Source organism: Phaethon aethereus, assembly GCF_964289735.1.
Source record: "Phaethon aethereus genome assembly, chromosome: 28".
In the NCBI taxonomy this organism is placed as follows: domain Eukaryota; kingdom Metazoa; phylum Chordata; class Aves; order Phaethontiformes; family Phaethontidae; genus Phaethon; species Phaethon aethereus.
In genome coordinates this window covers 3,796,562-3,816,430 of record NC_138604.1, presented here as the reverse complement: position 1 = coordinate 3,816,430, position 19,869 = coordinate 3,796,562, and the positions used below count along the sequence as shown (strand labels likewise).

At 59.1% G+C, this 19,869-nt stretch overlaps 4 protein-coding genes across 4 annotated transcripts in view; 3 read left to right on the top strand and 1 right to left on the bottom strand.

Annotated features, from left to right (window-relative positions):
* The window catches only part of IGSF9 (immunoglobulin superfamily member 9), a gene marked incomplete at both ends in the record, with an annotated part of 11,078 nt that extends 10,778 nt beyond the window's left edge, over window positions 1-300 (top strand). Inside the window, 2 exons of the mRNA XM_082011595.1 lie at window positions 10-25; window positions 129-300. Coding sequence (XP_081867721.1) covers window positions 10-25; window positions 129-300 — 188 coding nt within the window. The remainder of the gene's footprint in view (window positions 1-9; window positions 26-128) is intronic.
* A 1,688-nt stretch (window positions 301-1,988) lies between these two features.
* Window positions 1,989-4,135, top strand: CFAP126 (cilia and flagella associated protein 126; the record flags this gene model as incomplete). The annotated part of the gene is made up of 5 exons (XM_082011594.1): window positions 1,989-2,015; window positions 2,089-2,151; window positions 2,249-2,608; window positions 2,717-2,893; window positions 3,620-4,135. 5 exons carry the CDS (start codon window positions 1,989-1,991, stop codon window positions 4,133-4,135), a joined length of 1,143 nt encoding a protein of 380 aa, XP_081867720.1.
* Window positions 4,136-5,973: 1,838 nt separating this feature from the next.
* SDHC (succinate dehydrogenase complex subunit C) lies at window positions 5,974-12,058 on the bottom strand (the record flags this gene model as incomplete). Its single annotated transcript, XM_082011480.1, has 4 exons — window positions 5,974-6,744; window positions 8,748-8,911; window positions 11,111-11,172; window positions 11,991-12,058. 4 exons carry the CDS (start codon window positions 12,056-12,058, stop codon window positions 6,640-6,642), a joined length of 399 nt encoding a protein of 132 aa, XP_081867606.1. The 3' UTR covers window positions 5,974-6,639.
* Window positions 12,059-18,112: 6,054 nt separating this feature from the next.
* Window positions 18,113-19,860, top strand: MPZ (myelin protein zero; the record flags this gene model as incomplete). The annotated part of the gene is made up of 6 exons (XM_082011428.1): window positions 18,113-18,176; window positions 18,743-18,909; window positions 19,003-19,216; window positions 19,298-19,433; window positions 19,548-19,608; window positions 19,756-19,860. 6 exons carry the CDS (start codon window positions 18,113-18,115, stop codon window positions 19,858-19,860), a joined length of 747 nt encoding a protein of 248 aa, XP_081867554.1.
* Window positions 19,861-19,869: the final 9 nt, after the last annotated feature.

The following is a 19,869-nucleotide window of genomic DNA, read 5'->3' as shown; positions in this document are numbered from 1 at the left end:
CACTGACAGGCACTGATGAGTATCGGTGGGCACCGATGGGTGCCGCTGGGCACCAGTGTGTGCTGATGTGCGCCACTGGGAACTGCTGAGCACTGATGGGTGCTGCCGGGGCTCTCCTCTGCCCGCAGGAGCAGCACAGGCGGCACCATGACCCGCGCCTGCAACGTCTGCGCCCACCACAGCTACTCGCCCCATGGCATCAGCTACATGCAGTGCCAGCACGGTGACAGCGATGAGCGGGCAGCCGCCCTTATGTGCAACGAGGGCATCCGGCACCAGGTCGCCTGCCCGGCGCTGTAACCCACGCCGGCCCCGCGCCCACCCCAATTCGGCTCCATGGGGGGAGTGACCGTGAGCCCAGAGCCGGCGGCACCACCGAGATCCAGCGCCAAGAGGTGCAGGGCTGCGTTGCCACGGCTTGCCGTGCAAATTGAAGTCAGGAATCCAGCTCCCTCCTCCCCCTCGAAACAGCCCCGGCTTTCCAGCAAACCTCGTTTGGGTTCATCAGTCTGTTTTGTTGGTTTTCTTTTTTTTTTGGCCCCTTTTTTGTATGTCCCCCCCCAAGCCACAGCCCAGCTCTCGGGCCGGCTCCTGGCTCCACGCCCGGAGGCATCCCTCGCTAGTGCAGCAATATTTATTCTCTCCAGCCCATCCCCTTGGCATCGAGCAGGGACGTGGCAGCCCCGAATCGCCCAAACCAGCTGCCCAGCAGCCTCCCGCCTCCGGCCCGGCGCCACCGGTGCCTCCACATTGGCTTTAGCAATTGGTTGTTTTTTGAGACGAGATGCCATTGGCACCAGGATTTGCAGTTTGGAACAAGGAAAAAAATGAAAAGAAATAAACTAAAGTGAATTCAGTGCTGTCCTGTCATCCCTCGCCTCTCCCCAGGGAGGAGGCGGCTGCCAGCCCCGGCACCGTGCTCGGGAAGGTCCCGCGGAGTTGGGCAGCACCGATTTACCAGCGCAGTGGAGGAAAGCTCATCCTGGGATGGGTCAGTTAATGCCACGGCGGCAGCAGGGCACCTGGCACGCTCCTGGCAGCGCCTGTCCAGCATCCCCGTACAGACGCTGCTGACGCAACCCCACAGCACCCATGGGTGCTGTCTGGGGCTGCTGCCGGGGAACGCTGCCACACGGCCGTGGGTGCCCCATGCCGGCCAGGACGCTGGGCAAGCCAGGACATGTCGGGGAGCTGTTGCCTGGGGGCTGCTGCGAGGTCTGGCAGGGGATGGGAGGGGGGGAACAGCCACCGCAGCCCCCGAGCACCCTGCAGCAGGAAGGAGAGCTTTGAACAGGGAGCGAGGGCAGCCCGAAACGGCAAAGGTGCCCAGACCCTGCATGGCCTAGCCCCAACCCTAATCTTAATCCTATCCCTAATGCAATGCTGCTCATAATCCTAAACTTAACCCCAGCCTGACACTAACAATAAGCCCTAACCTAAACCCCTAACCTTAACCCTGACCCTAACCTGGACCCTAGCACTAAGCCTAAGCCTCACATGAGTCCTAACCCTCATGCTAACCCTAACCCAGGCGCTAACCTCAATGCTAATCCGATCCCTAATGCTAAGCCTAACCCTAAACCCACACTGGCTCCAGGGCTGTGGGTGAGCCGGGGGGTCGCACGGGCCGGGGGCTGCCCCAGCCGAACCCGCCGCCAAAGGCTCGGCCCTAACCCAAGCCCCGTGCCCCGCAGGTACCCCTGGTCCCAGCCACAGCCTTAACCCTGGCCCTGACCCCAGTCCTAACTCCGGCAGAGCCTGAACACTAATCCTGGCCCCGGCCTTAACCCCGGCCCCGCCAGCACGCCAGCCCCAGCCCGGGCTGTCCCCGCCCGGTCAGCACCGGCACCGAGACCCGCCGTACCGGCGCGGAACAGCTGGTGTGACGTCACTGGCCCCGCCCCGCCGGCAGCACCCGTCGCGGCCGCCAGGGGGAGCGCGCGGCGCGAGCTCACGCGGGGCCGTTGCCAGGAGACGGCGCGCGGCGCATGGCGGCCCGCTACGGCGCGGGGCAGGTGGGGGCGCGGGGGGGGCCGGGCCCGCTGCCGCTGCCGGTGCCGGCTCTCACCGGCCCCGCTCTCCCCGCAGTACGAGGACGCCTTCAGCCCCCGCCGCCTGCAGAACTGGAGCGTGCCCCGGACCGGCCGGCAGGTACCCCTGGACCGCCCCCCCCGCCAGCCCCGGCCTGGACTCCCAGGACCCTCCTGAGCTCCCGCCCAGACCCCCAGGACTCCCGACATGCCCCCAGCCCCGGCCTGGACCCCCGGGACCCGCCTCAGCCCTGGCCTGGATCCCTGGGACCTGCCTCAGCCCCAGCCCAGATCCCTGGGACCCGCCTCAGCTCTGGCCCAGACACCTGGGACCCCCCTCAGCCCTGGCCCAGACCCCTGGGACCCACCTCATCCCCAGACCAGACCCCTGGGACCCCTCTAAGCTCTGGCCCAGACCCCCTCAGGACCCTCCTCAACCCCCCCCCCAGACCCCCTCCCGGGATCCCTGGCCATACATCCACCCCCGACTCCCCCAGCGCCCCTCACCGCGAGAGGGCTCCACGCTGATCGTTGCTGATGACCGAGGGCACCTGCTCCCCACTGTGCCCCGCTCCCAGGTGAGCCAGATCCACAGGCACCCATGGGGGGAACAGAGGTGGCAGCTCCTGCCCCTCAGCTGGCACCTTGGGGCCCCAACACCCTCACCAGGTCCCTCTTCCTCCCAGGCCTCCCCATGGGGCGCATTTGTGGGGACCTGGGAGATGCCGCCGAGGATTCCCCCAGCCAGGCTGGACCTGACCTCCCGTTCAGCCGCTGCCGCTGCACGGCTCATTAACCACATCCGCCAACCCACTGCCCTGACCCACGCCTGCAACGGCCTCCGGACAGAGATCACTGGGAAGGTAGGTACCCCTCTCTGGGGGTCCAGGGACAGCACTCCAGCCCACGAGCAGATTTCAGTGGCATTTTGTACCACCCTTGGCCCGTACCAGGCTAGGGAAGGGCAAGAGATAGGAGAAGGCAGCAGAGGCAGGGCTGCACGTTGCAGCTCCCTCTGCCTCTTCCCTCTCTCCCAGGGGTTGTTTCAGACTCCTTCCTCCCATGTGCCCAGTTTGCACCTGCTGGTAGATCCAACCGGATGCGCTCAGCCTGGCAGTGCCCAGTGCTTGGGCCACCATCTCCCCTTGCTCTCAGGTTGGGACTCCCTTGGCCTTCACCCCCAACCTGGGCTCATCTCCCCGCTGCTGGCAGGGTGCCCGGGCCACTGCTGTGCCAGCAGGAGGAGCTCACAAGCTGCCGCTCTCCTCCTGGAGAAAAGCATCTGAGAATAGGGGCTGCCTTTATGCGCAGGGTTTCTGGGAGCCCCCAGCACCCCTTTTCCACTCCCTGCTTTTCCCTGGGGACCGCAGCAAGGGTGCCTTGTCCCCAGGCAGAGCAGTCCCTGCCCCAAGTGCTGCAGTGAGTCCAGCACGGAGCTCAGCGCTGCAGTGAGCCCTTCCACGGCAGCAGGAGCTGGCCCAGATCCACCTGCCCCAGAATTTCTGCTCAGTCCGTTCTCCCTGCCTTCTCCCACTGCCCCCCATCCCCATCTTTGCTCCATGAGCATAGCATGCATCTCCCTCGTGCAGCCCCAAGAGCCTCGGTTGGACGTGCAAACCACCAAGGAGCTTTCCCAAAGGAGCAGTCGGACATCCAGTGAGGGGATCCAGCCCTCCAGGGACTCCCCTGGGGAGCCGCTGGAGTTGCCGCCTGGCCCCGGAGCAGCAGCCGCGGCTGCGGCACTGCCCTCCCGTGAGCCCGGCTGCACAGAGGTCCAGCTGAAGGCAGATGTGTCCCTGCAGCCCCTGGCTGCGCACCAGCCTTGCTCCCAGCAGGCCAAGCACAGGGGACAAACCACGCGCTCCCGACAGCCTGCTGTGACAGACCTCCGACGCAGGGACATCAGCTCCCCCAAAACCCCAGCCTCGATCCACCCCACTCCAAGGGAGGCCAGCCCTTGGCAAGCCACGCTGCTGCAGGTCCCTGCTCCCAGCCGGGCAGGCTCCGTGGAGGCCAAGCCCTGGGGGGCACATCCCCTGGGCTCAGGGCATCGCCTCATGCAGGATGGGAAGAGGCTGGTCCCAGAGGAAGTGCCACAAGTGTGAGAGCTGGGCAGCCATCTCGTGCTGGGCTCAAAGCTGGCTTTGGTCTCCTCCCTTTCCCCTCCTTGTCTCTCTTGGCCTCCTCCACAAACCATTCACCCCTTCAGACATGCATACAAATAAACACTTTCCTACCCCCAAGGGTGAGGAAGGGGAACGTGTCAAAGAAGCCTGAGCGAGGCCAACGCTGGGACAGCACCACATGACCTGTAATTGTGTTTTCATGGCACTTGGAAAAATACATGTTTAAAAAAAAATAAATCCCCATGTTTTGTTTCAGTAGCTCAGGGCAGAGCCCCAGGCAGGTCGAGGCTCCACGGGTGTGCATGGTGCTTCGGGGTCAGACATGCTGCTCTCTCCGGGTTGTATCTCAGCTCATCCCATTTAATAGCATCTCATATTGGAAATGGGACCAGCTGCAGGCCTGGAGCCACTCACGGCTCACCCAGCCTCTCCCTGCACCGAGCAGCAGAAACCTCACCATTGCAGGTTGGTTTCACCCATTCCTTGAGCGGTCTCTTCCGGGGGAAGAAAGGCATGTCTGGCTTCATTTCCCGTCTGCTCCAGCCACAGGGCAGTGCTGCCAGCCCCCTGCCACTGCTCACAGAAGGGAAATAAAGTCTGTGAAGCGCAGCTGAGAGATGCAGCAAAGTCTAACTTTGTTAGCAGCTGGCAAGCACTACAGAATAGCTCATTAGCAAGCAGAAGTGGCTTCCAAATAAAAGCCATTTCAGCAACTGCAGGAAGTAATTGGTTTAAAGCTAAACGATATTAATTTTCACCCAGGAGAAGCTCTCTCCTGCTGGGGCATGCCGCTACACCAAATGGGATTCGGCTGTACATCTTCTCCCTCTGCCATGCTGACAGCAGACAGTTTTTCCTTCTTTGTGATTTCTCATCTCTGAGGCTCCACGTCCCCTCAGGGCTGCGATGCCTTCTGCTAATTAAAGGAGTGGTAGATTTGTTAGGTCCAGCAGGCAGGCAGAGGAGCTGAGCAAGTGGGAGGGACCGGGCTCCGATCAGTGGCAGAAGTAAAAGCAATTGCATGGAAACAAGCCTGGCCAGCGTGAGGGATCCTGGAGCACTTTATTGGACTGGCTCCCCTCCTGCCACTTCAGGTCTCCATAAAAGCCCGATGAGGAGAGCAAATGTTCCCCATAAAGCTGACATTTTGCTGGCTGATGATGTGAACAGGAAGGAGGATCCTTCCTGAAACAGAGACAAGACCCTCACTGGAACAGGAAAGCATGACAGCTCCTGCTGGGGAGTGTCCTCTTTGCAAAGCTTTGCTCCCAGTGGCAAGCATTAAAAATTGTCCAGTTTGAGCAAAAAGCTCCTGGATCTGGTGCAGGCCTTTGTACCAGCACAACCAACCGCAGTCCAGGTAGGAAATCCCTTTCTGCCAGCCTGGGAGCGTTTCACAGACAAGTCAACCCGGCACCCGCCAGCTCCAAAGGTCAGGCTCTACACCTGCCTCTAAACACTGCAAACAGTTTGTTTTTCCATCAGCCAGCTCCTTTGGGAAGTGGCAACTCCCTGGATCTCAGAGCAAAACACCCCTTCCAGGCCGACTTCGCCTAAGTGAACAGCATCAAGCACAGACAACAAACTCAGTGGCTCAGTGTGGAGGATCAAGGCTGCTTTATTGCAAAGGTGGACAAGTGGCAAGTGCTGAAATGAGAGCTGGTGGCAACATGCGACCAGAAAACCACATCCCTCCCCTCGTGCCAGACACAGAATAACTTTCTAATAGGGGAAAATAAGACATTTACACTGGCAGGGGCTCCAGGGCCCCAAAGCTGGCTGAATCGCAACATTTTCAAGGATAAGGAGTCGGGACTGAACCTCTGCAGATCTGAGCACTCCATCCCGGCTGGCTCATGCTGCCAGGCTCTGAAAGCGCAGGGTCCTGGTGCAGCACCCAGACGGCACCGATCACCCATTCCCCTCACGGGTGCTGGCGTTGGCAGCTCTGCCTGCTCTCCCTGCCCTGGCACGGGCTGCCTCAATGGAGATGCTTGTCCTGCGTTGGGCCTACACACACACTAGCAGCCATCCCTGAGCCCACTCGGACCTGTGGGGACACAGATTCTGCATTGTCTCAAGCTTGAGTACAGAGCAGAGAAAAGAAACGCCCTGGAGTTTGCCTGGAAGAAGCTAGGCAGTTCTCTGCAAGCGACTGAATGTGCCAGAATCAGCTGTTAATTTGTGCCCAGCTTTCTGCGGCTGCTCCAGCATGCAGCACAGCAGGAGACAGCCTGGCCTGTGCCCCTTGACAAGGGGTCAAGCACATGGCGCCTGCTAATGAAAAGCAACTCTGATCATCCACAAGATTCATGAGGAGGGCAAGTGCCACCTTCCCCAAAGATTTGTAGTTTACTCAGGAGTCTGTCCTCCCGCCTCCCTCCCCACACACGTCTTGAGGTGGGCCAGGACGGAGGAAATCTTCAATAAAAAAAAAAAACAAAACAAAACAAAAAAGGGAGGCCGTCAACCAGGAGGCACCTTCACATTGCCGCAAGGCCAGCGGAGGAGAGCAGGGTCAAGACCAGGACCAGCACCCCAGACTGGTTGACCTGGGGGATCTTGAACCCCTTCCCCATGTCCCATGCCTGCAGGGAGAGAAGAGACACAGCAGGGTGAATTCAACAGGGCTGATGGGGGATGTGCTGGACACAGGCAGAAAGGCACGTCTTTTTGATAAAAGCTAGCAAGACCACTCTGAAAAACAGCCTCTGGACCATCGGGTACATAGCAGAGGGAGGGCTGCAAGTGTTCATCACTGCAGACAATGGGCAGGGGTCTCCCTGGGTGCAGGCACATGTGTGCCGTGCCAGAGGAAGTTTATTCCCCACCAAGCCCCCCATCTATTGGAAAAGCTGCCCGTGAGCTCTCCCGAATCCCCAGCAGCCGCAGCACACCAGGTTCACTTCAAAAGCAGCAGCTGCTCTCCGCTTGCTTCTCTCCTGCTGACAGAAATAGGTTATAAAGCACAGCGCAATCCGCAGATCTGAGGCAGCGCTAACATCCCTGGGGGCAGAGCAGAGTAGGTGGAGATGAGCCACAGCCCCCAGCACCTCTGCGTACACCCCTGGGGTACGGTGTGAGCCGTGGAGGCCAGGCTGAGCCCGTATGGCAAGGAGGGATGGTGGAATGGCACCGCGGAGCTGGGCGTCCTCAGTTCCCAGGTATCGCATACGGGTTTGCGCCTCTCACCTGACTTTGGCCAAGCAAAAGCAGGGTGGCTGAGGGCAGACTGGGGAGCACACACCTCCTCCCAGCCTGCCAGCAAGTCCCCGGGGCTCAAAGCAGAGAAGCACCTGGGGCAGAGGCACTAAACTGAACCTGCTCCCTGTTGACTCCCCTTCTGTCATCAATGGGCTGTGCTGCAGAGTGCAGCTGGGGGCCAACGCTGCTGGTTTCCTTCTCAGACAATTTAATTGGCATCCTAATATATATGTGCAGTCAGGGACTTCAGCACACATTTGACTCACGATGCTCTGAACAAGCAGCCGGTTATGACTGCTCCATTTGCCCGACAGCACCTCCATGAGCAAGCAGGGCTCAGCCAGCTGCAGGCCCTGTGCTCCGAGACCTCGTCCGATGCCGAGTGCTTGAAAAGCAGGTAACGAGCACTAACAGCACTGCTAGCTGGCCACTGGCTGCCCCAAGGGCCCACAGAGGGGGCTCCTCTCACAGCACATGGCTGTTGTTCACCCCAACAGCTCGGCCAGGCACCTCCCAGCACTCTGACACAAGAACCTCATAATAGCTGCTCTCCGGTACAGGATGCAACATCCAACAGTGCTCAAGTCCCATGTTTCCGTGCTGGAAACACTGGAAGCTGTCATCGCCTGCAGCACGAGCCCACTTCTACAGCATGGCTTTGCACATGATGCTCCCCTGGCCCAGAGCAGAAGGATTGTGTCACGCTCCAGGCCAGCTGCCTTTGCAATTTGCTCCCATAAAAATCAAGCCTATCTGGAGCTACAGAAAACACAAAATCGACTACAAAAAGCCGCACATCTTGTACTGTTCCCAGCAAGAAACTCTCAGCTCTCCGGCTCCCCCTCCTTTGTCAAACACAGGAAGCTCAGCTGAACAGAGATGCTTGTTTCACACTTCAGCACCGGGCAAACATCACAGGTTACTTTCTGTGCAGGCAGCGCTGCCTCCAATCCTCTGCCACATGTCTTCTGGGCTCATTAAATACTATAAAACACTTGGAAGATCACAGCACAACAGCTGCATGACGAGGGCGAGATAACAAGCAACGGGTGGCACTTCTGCAGGGCTCAAGCCTGCAGCTCTGTGGACACGTCCTCTGGCTGTAACGCTGCTCCTGCCACCCTTCATCCATCTCCCGCAGCCAAGGAGAGGCGGGGGGATGCTTCAGCCAGATGTGCCGCCCAGTGACGCACCAGCATAGTGATGCTCTTTTCAACTTAAATGTACCCAAAAATAGCACTGAGGTTCAGAAGCACTTGAGGTGACTAATTCCCATTTCCAAGGGCACCTTCCCAGATGCCGCACCCGGCATTCCCACAGCTGGCAGACACTACCCTTCCTTTGCACCCCCCCAGCATGCGCACAGCCCCTCACAGGGGCTACTCACAAGGTGTCGGACTCCATTCCAGGTGTGGTAGGAGAAGGGGAAAGCCAGAGCAAACTTAGCAGAGTAGATGAGAGCAGGCCCCAGGCTGAGTGACTTCACCATGGCCAGGTAGTGGGGAAACTGTTCTGGGAGCAGCAGGGCAGCCAGACTGAAGAGGGAGACTCCTGAGAAAGACAAAGCCTCCAGGTCAAGCCAGCAGAAGCATTACCAGTCCCTCAATGCCTGCAAAGAGCCCCAGGCCACATCTCTGGTTTGGTGACACAGCCTGAACCACCATCAGCTCATGGCAGCCTATGGAGGGAGGAGGAGGAGGGAGAAGGGCTCTGCCTGTCTGGTGGCAGTGCCAGCTGCACCGTGACAATGTGCCCTGGGGTGCTGAGGACTCAAAGTGAGGCAGCAACATCCTGAATCTGGGTCCTTCACCAGGGGCTGCATTACTCACTCATAGAACAGAGACCAAACTGGTGTGAGCTCATGCAATTTCAACCAAACCAGCCCAAATTCAAGGTTAAAGGGACAATGAAGTTTGGAAATCTAAGGTGGCAGCTCTTCAGCAAAGTCCACATCTCAGGACAGAAACCCCTCCGCTGCCAGCCCCTGACACAGGCAGCAATCTAGCAAGGCTGCCACGGCGGGGACCAGCAAAGGAACCGGCAGGCAAAGAGGCAGCCTGACACGCGTGGCTGCGCTAGCTGCAGGAGCTGCAGCAGCTTCTCCTCATATCTAGGCCAAGAGGGTGTCTCCAGATGGTGCTACCAAAAGAATGGGAACGATCGCAGCCAGCAGTCAGCTAAGTCGCGATTCACCCTCCGCTCAATAGTGCCTGATTACACTGCAGCACGCTAGCTCGAGCACCTCGGCTGAGGCCAGCGCTGGCAGCACAAGTCAACCAGCTGCTTCTGCGCTCAGCCACTTGTCTCCTCAATGGCCTTTGTGTTCGCCCAGCAAGAAGCGCAGGAAGTCAGAGGCTCCTGTAATTACAGGCCTTGACGGAGAGAGGAGTTGAACACTTCCCCCTCCTTCTCCTAGCTGCTGAGCTGTGGTCGGCAGAAGCAATGTTCCTTCGTGCTCCATCAGCCTGGGAAGGAGATGATTTCCCCACCAGCAGAGGCTGATGCATCAGAGCAGAAAAGCCACAGCAAAGCAGCCAACTTGACAGCAAGCTGGACAGGGATCACAGCCCACGGGGCCAAGCACATCCCAAGCTCCTGGAGATAAAATCCCTAAGCGGGGTGGTGCCAGCGTGGCTGCTATGCAATGCCCTGGATTCACACATGGAGCAGGGCATGCAGCCACCCTGAAGGAGCCAGCTGGGCTCACAGGGTGCATGAAGGCAAAATCACCTTGCCGTGCTCAAAGCCCCTGCTCTGCTGCAGAGGATGCGTGTCACTCTTTGCAAGGCAGAGCTGGGCACGAGCCGGCTGGCCTGGCAGGAGTAGAGCCTGGGGGCAGAGCCGAGCCCTCACCAGGGCTCTAACGTGCGGATGTGGGAGCAGGAGGGCGCATGGGTGCCCTTTTCTGAGAGCCCAACTCCCAAGTCCTCATGGCAGGCCAGACTGAGAAGCGCAGGCTGCAGCCCTTGCAGCTCCCTCTCAGTCTGCTTAGTGAAGAACGCAAGTCCTCAGCCCTGCAAATCTCTTGAGCGCCTTCACTCTCTGCCCTTCTTGCAAACACCAACGCAGCTCCCTGCCCTCAACAGGGAACTACCAGAGAAGCACCTTCCTGCTGCCATGAGAGGGCATTAAAGGAAATAAAACAGCCTTTCACAGTTAGACATCCTATCACTCAGTCTAACTATGCAAGTCAAATTGCTGGAGGGAGTTTTTTAGTTTTGATGCTGGCACCACCTTCTCCCCCACCAGGATCTCTAGGAAAGCAGCAGCCACTCCCAGGAAGCTGAAAAAATCTACCTGTGCTAAGCCAAATGCTCTGAGTTCTGTCTGCCTGTCAGTCTTTCCCTCACACAGGATCTCCTGTAAGGGTAAACCAGCAAAAAAGAGCCCCAGAAGAGAAGGGCTGAGAACAGGAGCAGCACATCAGCTTTTTCCAGGCTGGGGAAGGCCCCAAAGAAAGCTGCCAGGCCAGGCCAACTGCTGCAAAGGCTTTTACATACAGGGGAGCATCGCTGCCTTTGCAGGACTGGAGCCACTCGCAGCACAAGAGGACCCGGGGACAGAGAAATGGGGGTGGGGAAATATTCAGGGGATGGAGAAAAGGAGAGGACAAAGCACAGGTTTCCCAGGAGAAAACCCATTGCTGAAGCCGGGGACAGAGGAGAGAAAACATCCACCTGGAGTCACGTCTCTGAGTCAGAGGGGTCTTCCCTCCCGCAGCCCCCATAAGCAGGTGGGAGGTGCACGCACCTAAGCTGAGCGCAACACCGGTGCCCCGGTGCGTGATGGACATCGCCATGGGCAGGGACCACCTGAAAAACAACCAACCGTGTCAGCAAAACGGGGCACAACACCAGGGAGGCCTCCAAGGCCGCGGGACAAAGCACAGCCCGTCTATTCCTAGACAGCTCCATGCTGCTGGGCGGGTACTTCTGCACTCAGAGTTATTCACGGAATCCAGCCAGAGCAAAAGGGGAGAGACAGGGGAATTTGCAGAGGCAGCTTGGGAATGGCAAATGCCACTGACACAGGTTTGGGAAGGGGAAGGGCGTCTGCTGAGAAAGCTTAAAGGGAGATGAAACAGGAGAAGACTGTAATGCTCCTGCAGTTGAGGAACAAAGGGGCAGGGTTTGGGCATCCAGGCTCACAGACAAATGAGAGAAACTGGAAAAGTGATGGATCCGGCCCCAAAGAAGCCGTCACCTTTCTGAGGAGGGAACCCGAGGGCCCCAAGTTGGCCTCCTGCCTCTATCCCTGAGGACTGCCAACTCCGCAGCGGGATGAGCCATTCTGCACAACCGCCCTCCGTGGAGGCAGCTGCCTTTCAATAACACATCTGGAAACGCTGCCCTGCCCAAGCAAATCGAGGTGCAGCTCTGGGGGGACGGTACCCCTCTACAACAGCCTGTATAAAAACATGTCATCAGCTCCGGGGGGGGAGGCTGTGATTCCCACACACAGCTCAGACTGTTCACAGTGCAGTTCAGAGGGTTTCCTCATCCTCTGCCTGAAGCAACAGTGGGAACATGCACAGCCCTCCCACCCAAGGGTGCCTCCAGGGACGGGGCTGTCGGATGGCAGAGCCCAGAGGTGACCCAGTGTGAAGCTGCGGAGGCCAAGAGGCTCTTACTTGTAAATGGTGACGTGAGGGGACAAGGGACGATTGGACTTGGTGTTCTTCTCCCAGAAGCGGGCCATCTCCTCCTTGGCTGTCGTTCCCATGGGGACAACACTGCAAAAGAAGAGTTGGGAGGTGCAGGGATACAGGCAGTATTTCACACCCACCCGCTCCACCTCGCAACTCTGCAGCAGCTTTCCATCTCACAGGACACAAGCTCCTGGCTGACCTTGTCTACAGCAGCACAAAGAATGGCTCCAGCTGTGCACGGACACGGGTGAGGAGAGGATTGCTGCCAGCTCTCCCGAGTGAATAATAATAATAATATGCAGGATGGGAAGCTGCTGCAGTGGAATACACTCAGGCAGCGGAGCCGAGCCACCCCCCAGCACCACCCAAATCAGGGTATAGGATATCAGATAACACATTATATAATACTGATAACATGCAACCTGCTCTTTACTGCCACAGTAATTGCACACTGTACCAAATAAAGAGCTTGTAATTTAATGTTCCCAAGATTACACAGCAATTACACTTACAGCCCAATTTAGCAGAAAATAACTATTTCTCCCTAAGCCCGGCAGCACGAAGCACAGGAAAAAGAGGGCTTCTGCAGCTCCCAGCCCTCCTCAGGTGCAAACCTCTCACACAGAGTGGCACAGAGGGGTGACAGGGATACCACTGCCCCTGCGAGAGACCCACGCTCACCTCATCAGCCAGCCAGGCTCTCCCTTCATCCCCACCCGCAAGCCCCAGCCCCTCTGTAAATAGGCTGTGCCCTTGTGGTGGCATGAGGCAGTAAGTGCCCAGCCAACACATGGCATTGATTGACCAGAATTACTAAGCGCACGCATGCCCCAAAGCCTTAGACAGGATCCCTCGGGGAAGAATTTAATCCCGTTACTCTCAGACTCACTGTCGCACAGAAAGGCCAGGGCCAAGCCGAGCCAGCAGGCATCGCCGACTGACGCATCTGCAAGAGAGAAGATAGAAAGGCTTTGTGAGTGCCAAATAAACACCTGAAAATGCCAGTGATAGGGGACTGGTGGTTCGTATCTTAAAATCAATCTTAACACGAAAGGATCTGGGCTGTTCCTCCGAAAATCTTCTCACTCTTACATTGAGCTCTTAACTAGAATCTCTAGACTCTGCCCAAGGGTTCATTCTTTACGACACCCTGTAATTAGCCTGTTCAGCTGTAATACCTTGTTTGTAAGGCAGACATAAACAGCACTTTAAGCTCACAGAGGATGCTGAGGCAGTCCATTTTTCACTCTCACTACAGCAATTATCGGGGCGGGCGGCGCACATCCCCAGAAAGGTGCATCTGCTACGCTCCACAGAAAGGGCTGGTTCAGGCCACTGCTCTCCACGCGTCCAAGATGAAGACATCAACCCCCCCTTCCTCCAAACACTTGTTTTCATTACAGCGTTTTGCTGCTGCCATTCATTGAGCTCCAAGCACCAGCGAGATGGGTGGTCACTGTCACAGCCCAGCGCACACAGTGTTTCACCCGCGCTGAGGCTCAGGACGGGAGGTAACAAGGGATTTTGTGGTGCCCGAAGGAGTGGGAGCTGCTCTCTGCAGAGCGATTGTAGTAACCGCGGCTCTGACATTCAAGGGCATCTCTCCAGGAACGGGGAGGAACAGGCCCCCAGCCCAGCGCAGCTCGAGCGTTTGCAGATGTGGGCTGGAATCTGTGGCGCCTGCTCCTCTCCAGGACAAAGTGTAACAGGCAGCGCTGCCTTTCCTGACAACACAAGAACGAGGTGTGTAATAACGTTTGGCATGCTCTTCTGCAGCACAACGACAAACACTAATTAATCCTCCCAAACCCACAAGCATCTGTACCAGCATCTCCTGCTGTTTCAGTAACAGCGGTAGATAAACGAAGTTCTGCTGTTCTTCAGTTGTCCTACAGCCAGTCTCAAGGACGTGGTAGGAAAAACATTTGGAGGTCAGCTCTCCACCAGGTGTAAATGCAAAACAAAAGTCATTATTATTAACCACTCCGAGTTCCTGTGTAAATGATCATTAGGATGTTTCCTTTCAAAATCCTCCCTCACGTTCAAAGGCTGGACTTGAAAGACAGCAGTTTTTTAGGAAGGTGTCCCAGTGTCTGTCCACCCCATGCTGCAGTGCATCATTTCCGATTGAAAACCCTTCTTTGAACTGTCTCTAGCTTATCAACGCCCTCGCTGAAGTGTGGCCTGACAGCTGGACCAAGAGCTTCATGAGGACACAGCAATGGCTGAGCCCAGCCAAACCTCCACCAAGCCCATGATCGCATCAGAGAGCAGCTGACAACGGATCCACAGAGAAAAGTCTCAGGAAACACGCAGGAGCACCCACCACCACGTGCAGCTCACACACTTCCCAAGCCAGAGGGTTTCAGTCTGTAACAAATGGTATTGCTACCTGACAACCCCTCAGCTTTCAGCAGGAATTCTCATGGCTTAACCAGATGCAGAAAGTCCACTCCCTGCTTGTCCCCGAGTCTCTGCAGACCAGTATCGGTTGCCACCTCCCAGTTCCTGGGTAGGGGAGAGGAGGTGAACGATAAATGTCTACCCACAAACCATTAATGATTTCTACACCTCGCTCATGCACCCCTCAGTCCTCTTTTCCAGATTAAAAGGCACAACCTACTTCATCTCTCCCTTTACAGAAGCCACTCAACACCTCTTCTGGGGGCCAGGGGGTGGAAGAGGGAGGGCTGGCTCCGAATCACACACAATATTCAAAACAAGAATAAAATCTACAACATGTTTGCATTTTTTCAAAGCTAAATTCCCCAGCAAGAACTCCCCATCCTCTTGGTTCAATTTTAATATTTTTTTTAGATGCAAAGCATTAAATCTTGCTTCAGTGCAATGACTATTCCTTGCAAAACACAGCCCTCCAGCTAAGCAATCAAGGTCACTCTGTACCAAGGACCTGTCCTTTTCATTATTTATCATTCTCCAAGTTGTTGCATCTTCTCCGGGTCTTCCTCCATTAACTTGCATTTTCTTCCAGTTCACTGATAAACATGTTTTTTTAAAAAGAAGAATTAGCCCTAAAAAAGGATCCTCCGGACCCCTGCTGAGAGCTTCCCACGACACCTTAGCCAACTCCCGCTCTGCCCCGTGCCTGAGGAGGGTGCAAAGACTCAGGGGATCCCCAGATGGCATTAATTATCGGGGACTTCACAGAGCACAGCCGCTCACGCAGGGCTGGAAAAGGGCAAGTGTAAAGCAGCAGCTCAAATGAGACATCTATAAAGACCCAGCGGTGGAACAGCACTGGCTGCACACACCCCACCACACAGCTCCATTAGCTGAGAAGGAGAATTTTGGGAGTCACAAGGGACAGCTCTGGAGCAGCATCAGCTCAGTGTCACGTCGATAGACATCATTAACATTTATCCTGCAAGACAGGTCTATAAAAATCACTCAGATTTTGCCACAGAGGAAGCAAATGAGAAGTGATTATATATGCTTTTTCATCTGACAAGCAGAAGCAGACATGAGATGAACTTATCAGGCGCAGGCTTCAAACCAGAGTGTGCAACTTCTCTCTTATTTTTCAAGCAGCAGCTGTGGGGCACCCTCTCAGCAGGTATCGAAGCCCCCCCACCTCTCCCGCTGCCAGCAGATCCTGGCTTTAAATAAACGCACACACACAACAAAGAGCTTTCCACAAAAGCATGATGGCTCCAACCGCCGCTAGAAAGAGAATAAATTAAGAGAATGAAATTCCAAACACTGTCTCCAGGCTGATATCAGAGAGAAGAACGTCAGAAACAGAGGCTGGGAGGGGGATGGTCACAGCCTCAAGGAGGCACAAAACTTTCCAGTGGGGGTGGTAGATGGGAAGAGAGGCCTTCAGGCCAAGCAAACATAACGCCCTTCCCCATTGCGGCTCAGCATGGCGGGACATACTTGTGCATGGGGCCCCTGAGCTCCTGTGAAGCCACTAGCGCTCTGTCAGGTGGCCCCGTGAGGTGGGGGACACCCCCGCAGCACCAGCTGGGTGGTAACATGGACATTTGCCCATTCAGTCAAGGCCACCAAGCGCCACAGGAGCGAGGGATGGGGACAGATTGCACGCAGGGAGCAGGAAGGAGCAGGACTGCCCTCCTCGCAGCAATAAACCGCCAGCCTCACCCACAGCCGGGCTGATCTCGGCCCCGCAGAGCACCCAGGCGGCTGCCCCACAGCCCAAGGGGGTCAGGCTCCTGCTCTGCCCCGGCTCCGCACTTCACCATTCGCACCCCGAGGGCTGCCTGCGGCGGAGGCAGAGCGCGCTTCAGCCGCCCGAGAGGGTGATGCCTCACCGGCTCCCTGCAGCTGCTGGACCGGGGCGGAGCGCAGGGACACGGGATCCGTCCCCCGCCTTAAACACACCAAGGGACGGGTCGGCGCTTCCAGAGCCCCTGGGAGCCCCACGGAAACGGCCGTGCCCGAGGGAGCAGGGACGGGGGCGGGACCGGGGAGGACGGGGCCCGGCCCGGGGGGGACCGGGCCCAGGGGCTGTCGCAGGTGGGGCGGCGTGACCCGTCTCCGCACCGGGGGCAGTCACCCACAGCGGGGCCGGGGGCAGGAACCTGCCCCGGGACGGAGCACCCCGCGGCTCGGCCCGGCCCGGCTCGGCCCAGCCCAGCCCAGCCCAGCCGGGGCCCTGCGACGCCCCCCCGCGCCGGACTGCCCCCGCCCAGCGGCACCGCGGTCCGGCCCAACAGTGGGAGCCCAGCCCCGCCTGGACGGGACAACCAGCCCGTCCGTCCGTCCGCCCGCGGCGCCCTTCCCGGGGCCGCGGGTCCCGCCACAGCGCTCGGCCCAGCCCTCCCCGGAGTCACCTCAACGCCAGTGCCGCCATCTTGAAGCGCCCCGCACGCCGGAAGCGGCCGTGACGCACATCCGCTCCCGCCGGCCGTGCCGCCGTTAGCCCCGGAGCTGCCCGTGACACACGCGGGGGCTGCTCGGGACCCTCCCCACATTACCCCTACAGCTGCCCGTTACCCCCAGGGCTGCGCGATGCCCCCGGGGCTGCCCGTTACCCCCTCTGTTATCCCCAGACCGGCCCGTTACCCGCCGCCCGGGGCTGCCCGTTGCTCCTCCACACCCCCCCAGGTCTGCCAAGGGGCAGGACGAGGACTCCCCGGTTCCCCGGCCCACCAGGACCCTCTCGCCACAGCGGCAGCCGATGGAGGACGTTGAAGCAGGAAAGTCTCCCATTCCCCATCCCCGTTCCCATCCTCATCCTCATCCCCATCCCCGTCCCCCACCCTCCTTTCCCCAGCTGTGAACTCTCTGGGTCAAAAACCTTCTGAGGAAAACCGCACTTCGGAGCATTTCACCCAAAACCACTTGCTGCTCAGCCAGTGGCAGCTGGGGGTTGTTGTGCAAATTCCCACCCTGGGCTCTGCACGGGGCAGCGGTGCTTTGGTGTCTCCCCACTTCGCACCCCGCAGGGATGGATGTGCCCCTCATCGCGTGGCTGGGGCCGGCTGGCGCCGTGCCCAGGGAACATCCAGCATCACCTTCCCAAAGGTGTGTTTTCACCCCAAAATGGAGCCAGAGCAGAGGCCGCTGGGAGCGTGCTTGGCCGCAGCTGGGGAGCCCCATGCAGTGGGGCTGGAGTGAGGACCACACCGGAGGGTTCTGGCAGCGGGCTCATGGCCACGGGACAGGAGGGGATGCACTGGTGGCTCCTGGCATGGTCAGTGCGAGACCCCAGGCCACACCAGGCAGGTCCCTCCCTAGGACCAACGAGGACCGCGGCTGTGTGCCGGTGCCCTCCGGCTCCGGCCGCATTCCTCCCGAGCCGCCTCCGCCACAGGCGGGAATGCGGCTGGACAAAGGACGCTGTGTGCCTGGCCCCCCCCCCGCTGCGTGCTTCCCCCTCCTCGCCCATCGCCAAACTAAATGCCCCCTTTCAGACCAGGGTGCCCATCACCCTCTGGCCCCCACCGCCCCGGCTGCCCGACGCCCATTGGCCCAAGGCTGGGGCGCCACCGGCATCATTCGGCGCTGCTTGCTCTTAAACCTCGGCCCCCATCCCACTGGCACCCTTCGGCACTCCGCTGGGCCCCGCACACCGCCAGCCCTCCATGCGGCTCGGAGCCGGCCAGTGACAGGCAGACACCATGTTGCAGGGTGCCGGGGGCAGCGGCAGCCTCCTCCTCCTCACTGGGCTCCTCTCGGCGCTGGGTAAGCTGGGGACGGGGACAGGGGACCAGGGCTGCTGGTCCCGAAAGCCTGATCCCAGATGCTGGGGGATACCAGGGGGCTCCGGACTCCTGGGAGGTGGCCACGGGGCTGGCAGCCACCCACATGTCTGCTTTTGGGACCATCACCGGCGGTGGCAATGCTCTGGGACTGTATCTGCTGCCATGCCCCAGTCCCCACCACCAGTCTGCAAGGAGCATCCCAGGACAAGCCAGCTCCCTGGGGATGGACGAGGGGAGCTGGGTGTCAGACCCAGCCCTGCTGGCATCCCCGGGCATCAGCTGGCACCGGGACATGGTCCCCTTTGAGCCGGCCGTGGGGACACCAGGGCGGAGGCTCCCTGCAGAGGCACCCGCAGTGGCACAAAGAGCCGCTGTCCCCCACCAGCCCTTGTGCTTTCTCCGGGGCCAACAAAAGCCCTTTGGTGGCAGCACGGGGCTGGGCATGGGGCCAGCGCAGGGGCACAGACCAGCCAGCGGACCCAGTGATGGGCACCGTCCCTGTGCCAGGGTCCCCTGTGGGGCTGACGGGTTTGTGCCCCCTGGCAGGGCCGTCCCCGACATCGTCCATCCACGTGTACACGCAGCGGGAGGTGTATGGCACCGTTGGCTCCCACGTCACCCTCTCCTGCAGCTTCTGGTCCAGCGAGTGGATCTCCGAGGATATCTCCATCACCTGGCACTTCCAAGCCGAGGGCTCCCGCGACAGCATCTCCGTAAGCACCTGCTCCACTTTGGGGCTGGGGGTGGCCCTGCCATGCCCAGAGCCACCATGACCCCGATGCCCGTGTGTGTGTCCCCACCACTAGATATTCCACTACGCCAAGGGCCAGCCCTACATCGATGACGTGGGCAGCTTCAAGGAGCGGATGGAGTGGGTGGGCAATCCCCACCGCAAGGACGGCTCCATCGTCATCCACAACCTGGACTACACCGACAATGGCACCTTTACCTGCGATGTCAAGAACCCCCCTGATATCGTGGGCAAGTCCTCCCAGGTCACGCTGTATGTCTTCGAGAAAGGTACGGCACCAGTGGTCCCCTCCCCGCCTTGGTTTCCCCACTGCAGCCTGGGGGGCTGACGGGGCGCTGGTGTCCCCGCAGTGCCCACCCGCTACGGCGTCGTGCTGGGCTCCATCATTGGCGGGGCTCTGCTGCTGGTGGCCGTGGTGGTGGCCCTCGTCTATCTCATCCGCTACTGCTGGCTGCGGCGGCAGGCAGCCCTGCAGCGACGGCTGAGGTGAGCCCCACTGCCCAGCTGGGGCAAAACCACCCTGATTCGGGGCTGCTGGGCAGGCCTGGAGCGGAAGTTGGCCTGTCTGAGCCACCTTTTTCCCTTCCGGCCCAATTTTAGTGCCATGGAGAAAGGGAAGCTGCAGCGATCAGCTAAGGACGCGTCCAAGCGCAGCCGGCAGGTGAGTGCCGAGGAGTTGAGGGAGCAAAATGGCCTGGCCAGGAGGGGCGAACCCCTCTCCTACCTTTTGGGGTGGGAGGAGAGGCTGCAGGATGAAGCCCCCAGGGCGGGGGGCTTCCGCAGCGCTGACACTGCCCCGTCCCTGCAGGCACCCGTGCTCTACGCCATGCTGGACCACGGCCGTGGCACCAAGGCAGTGAGCGAGAAGAAAGCCAAGGTAGCCCCGGGAGACTCCCGCAAGGATAAGAAATAGCGGTTAGCG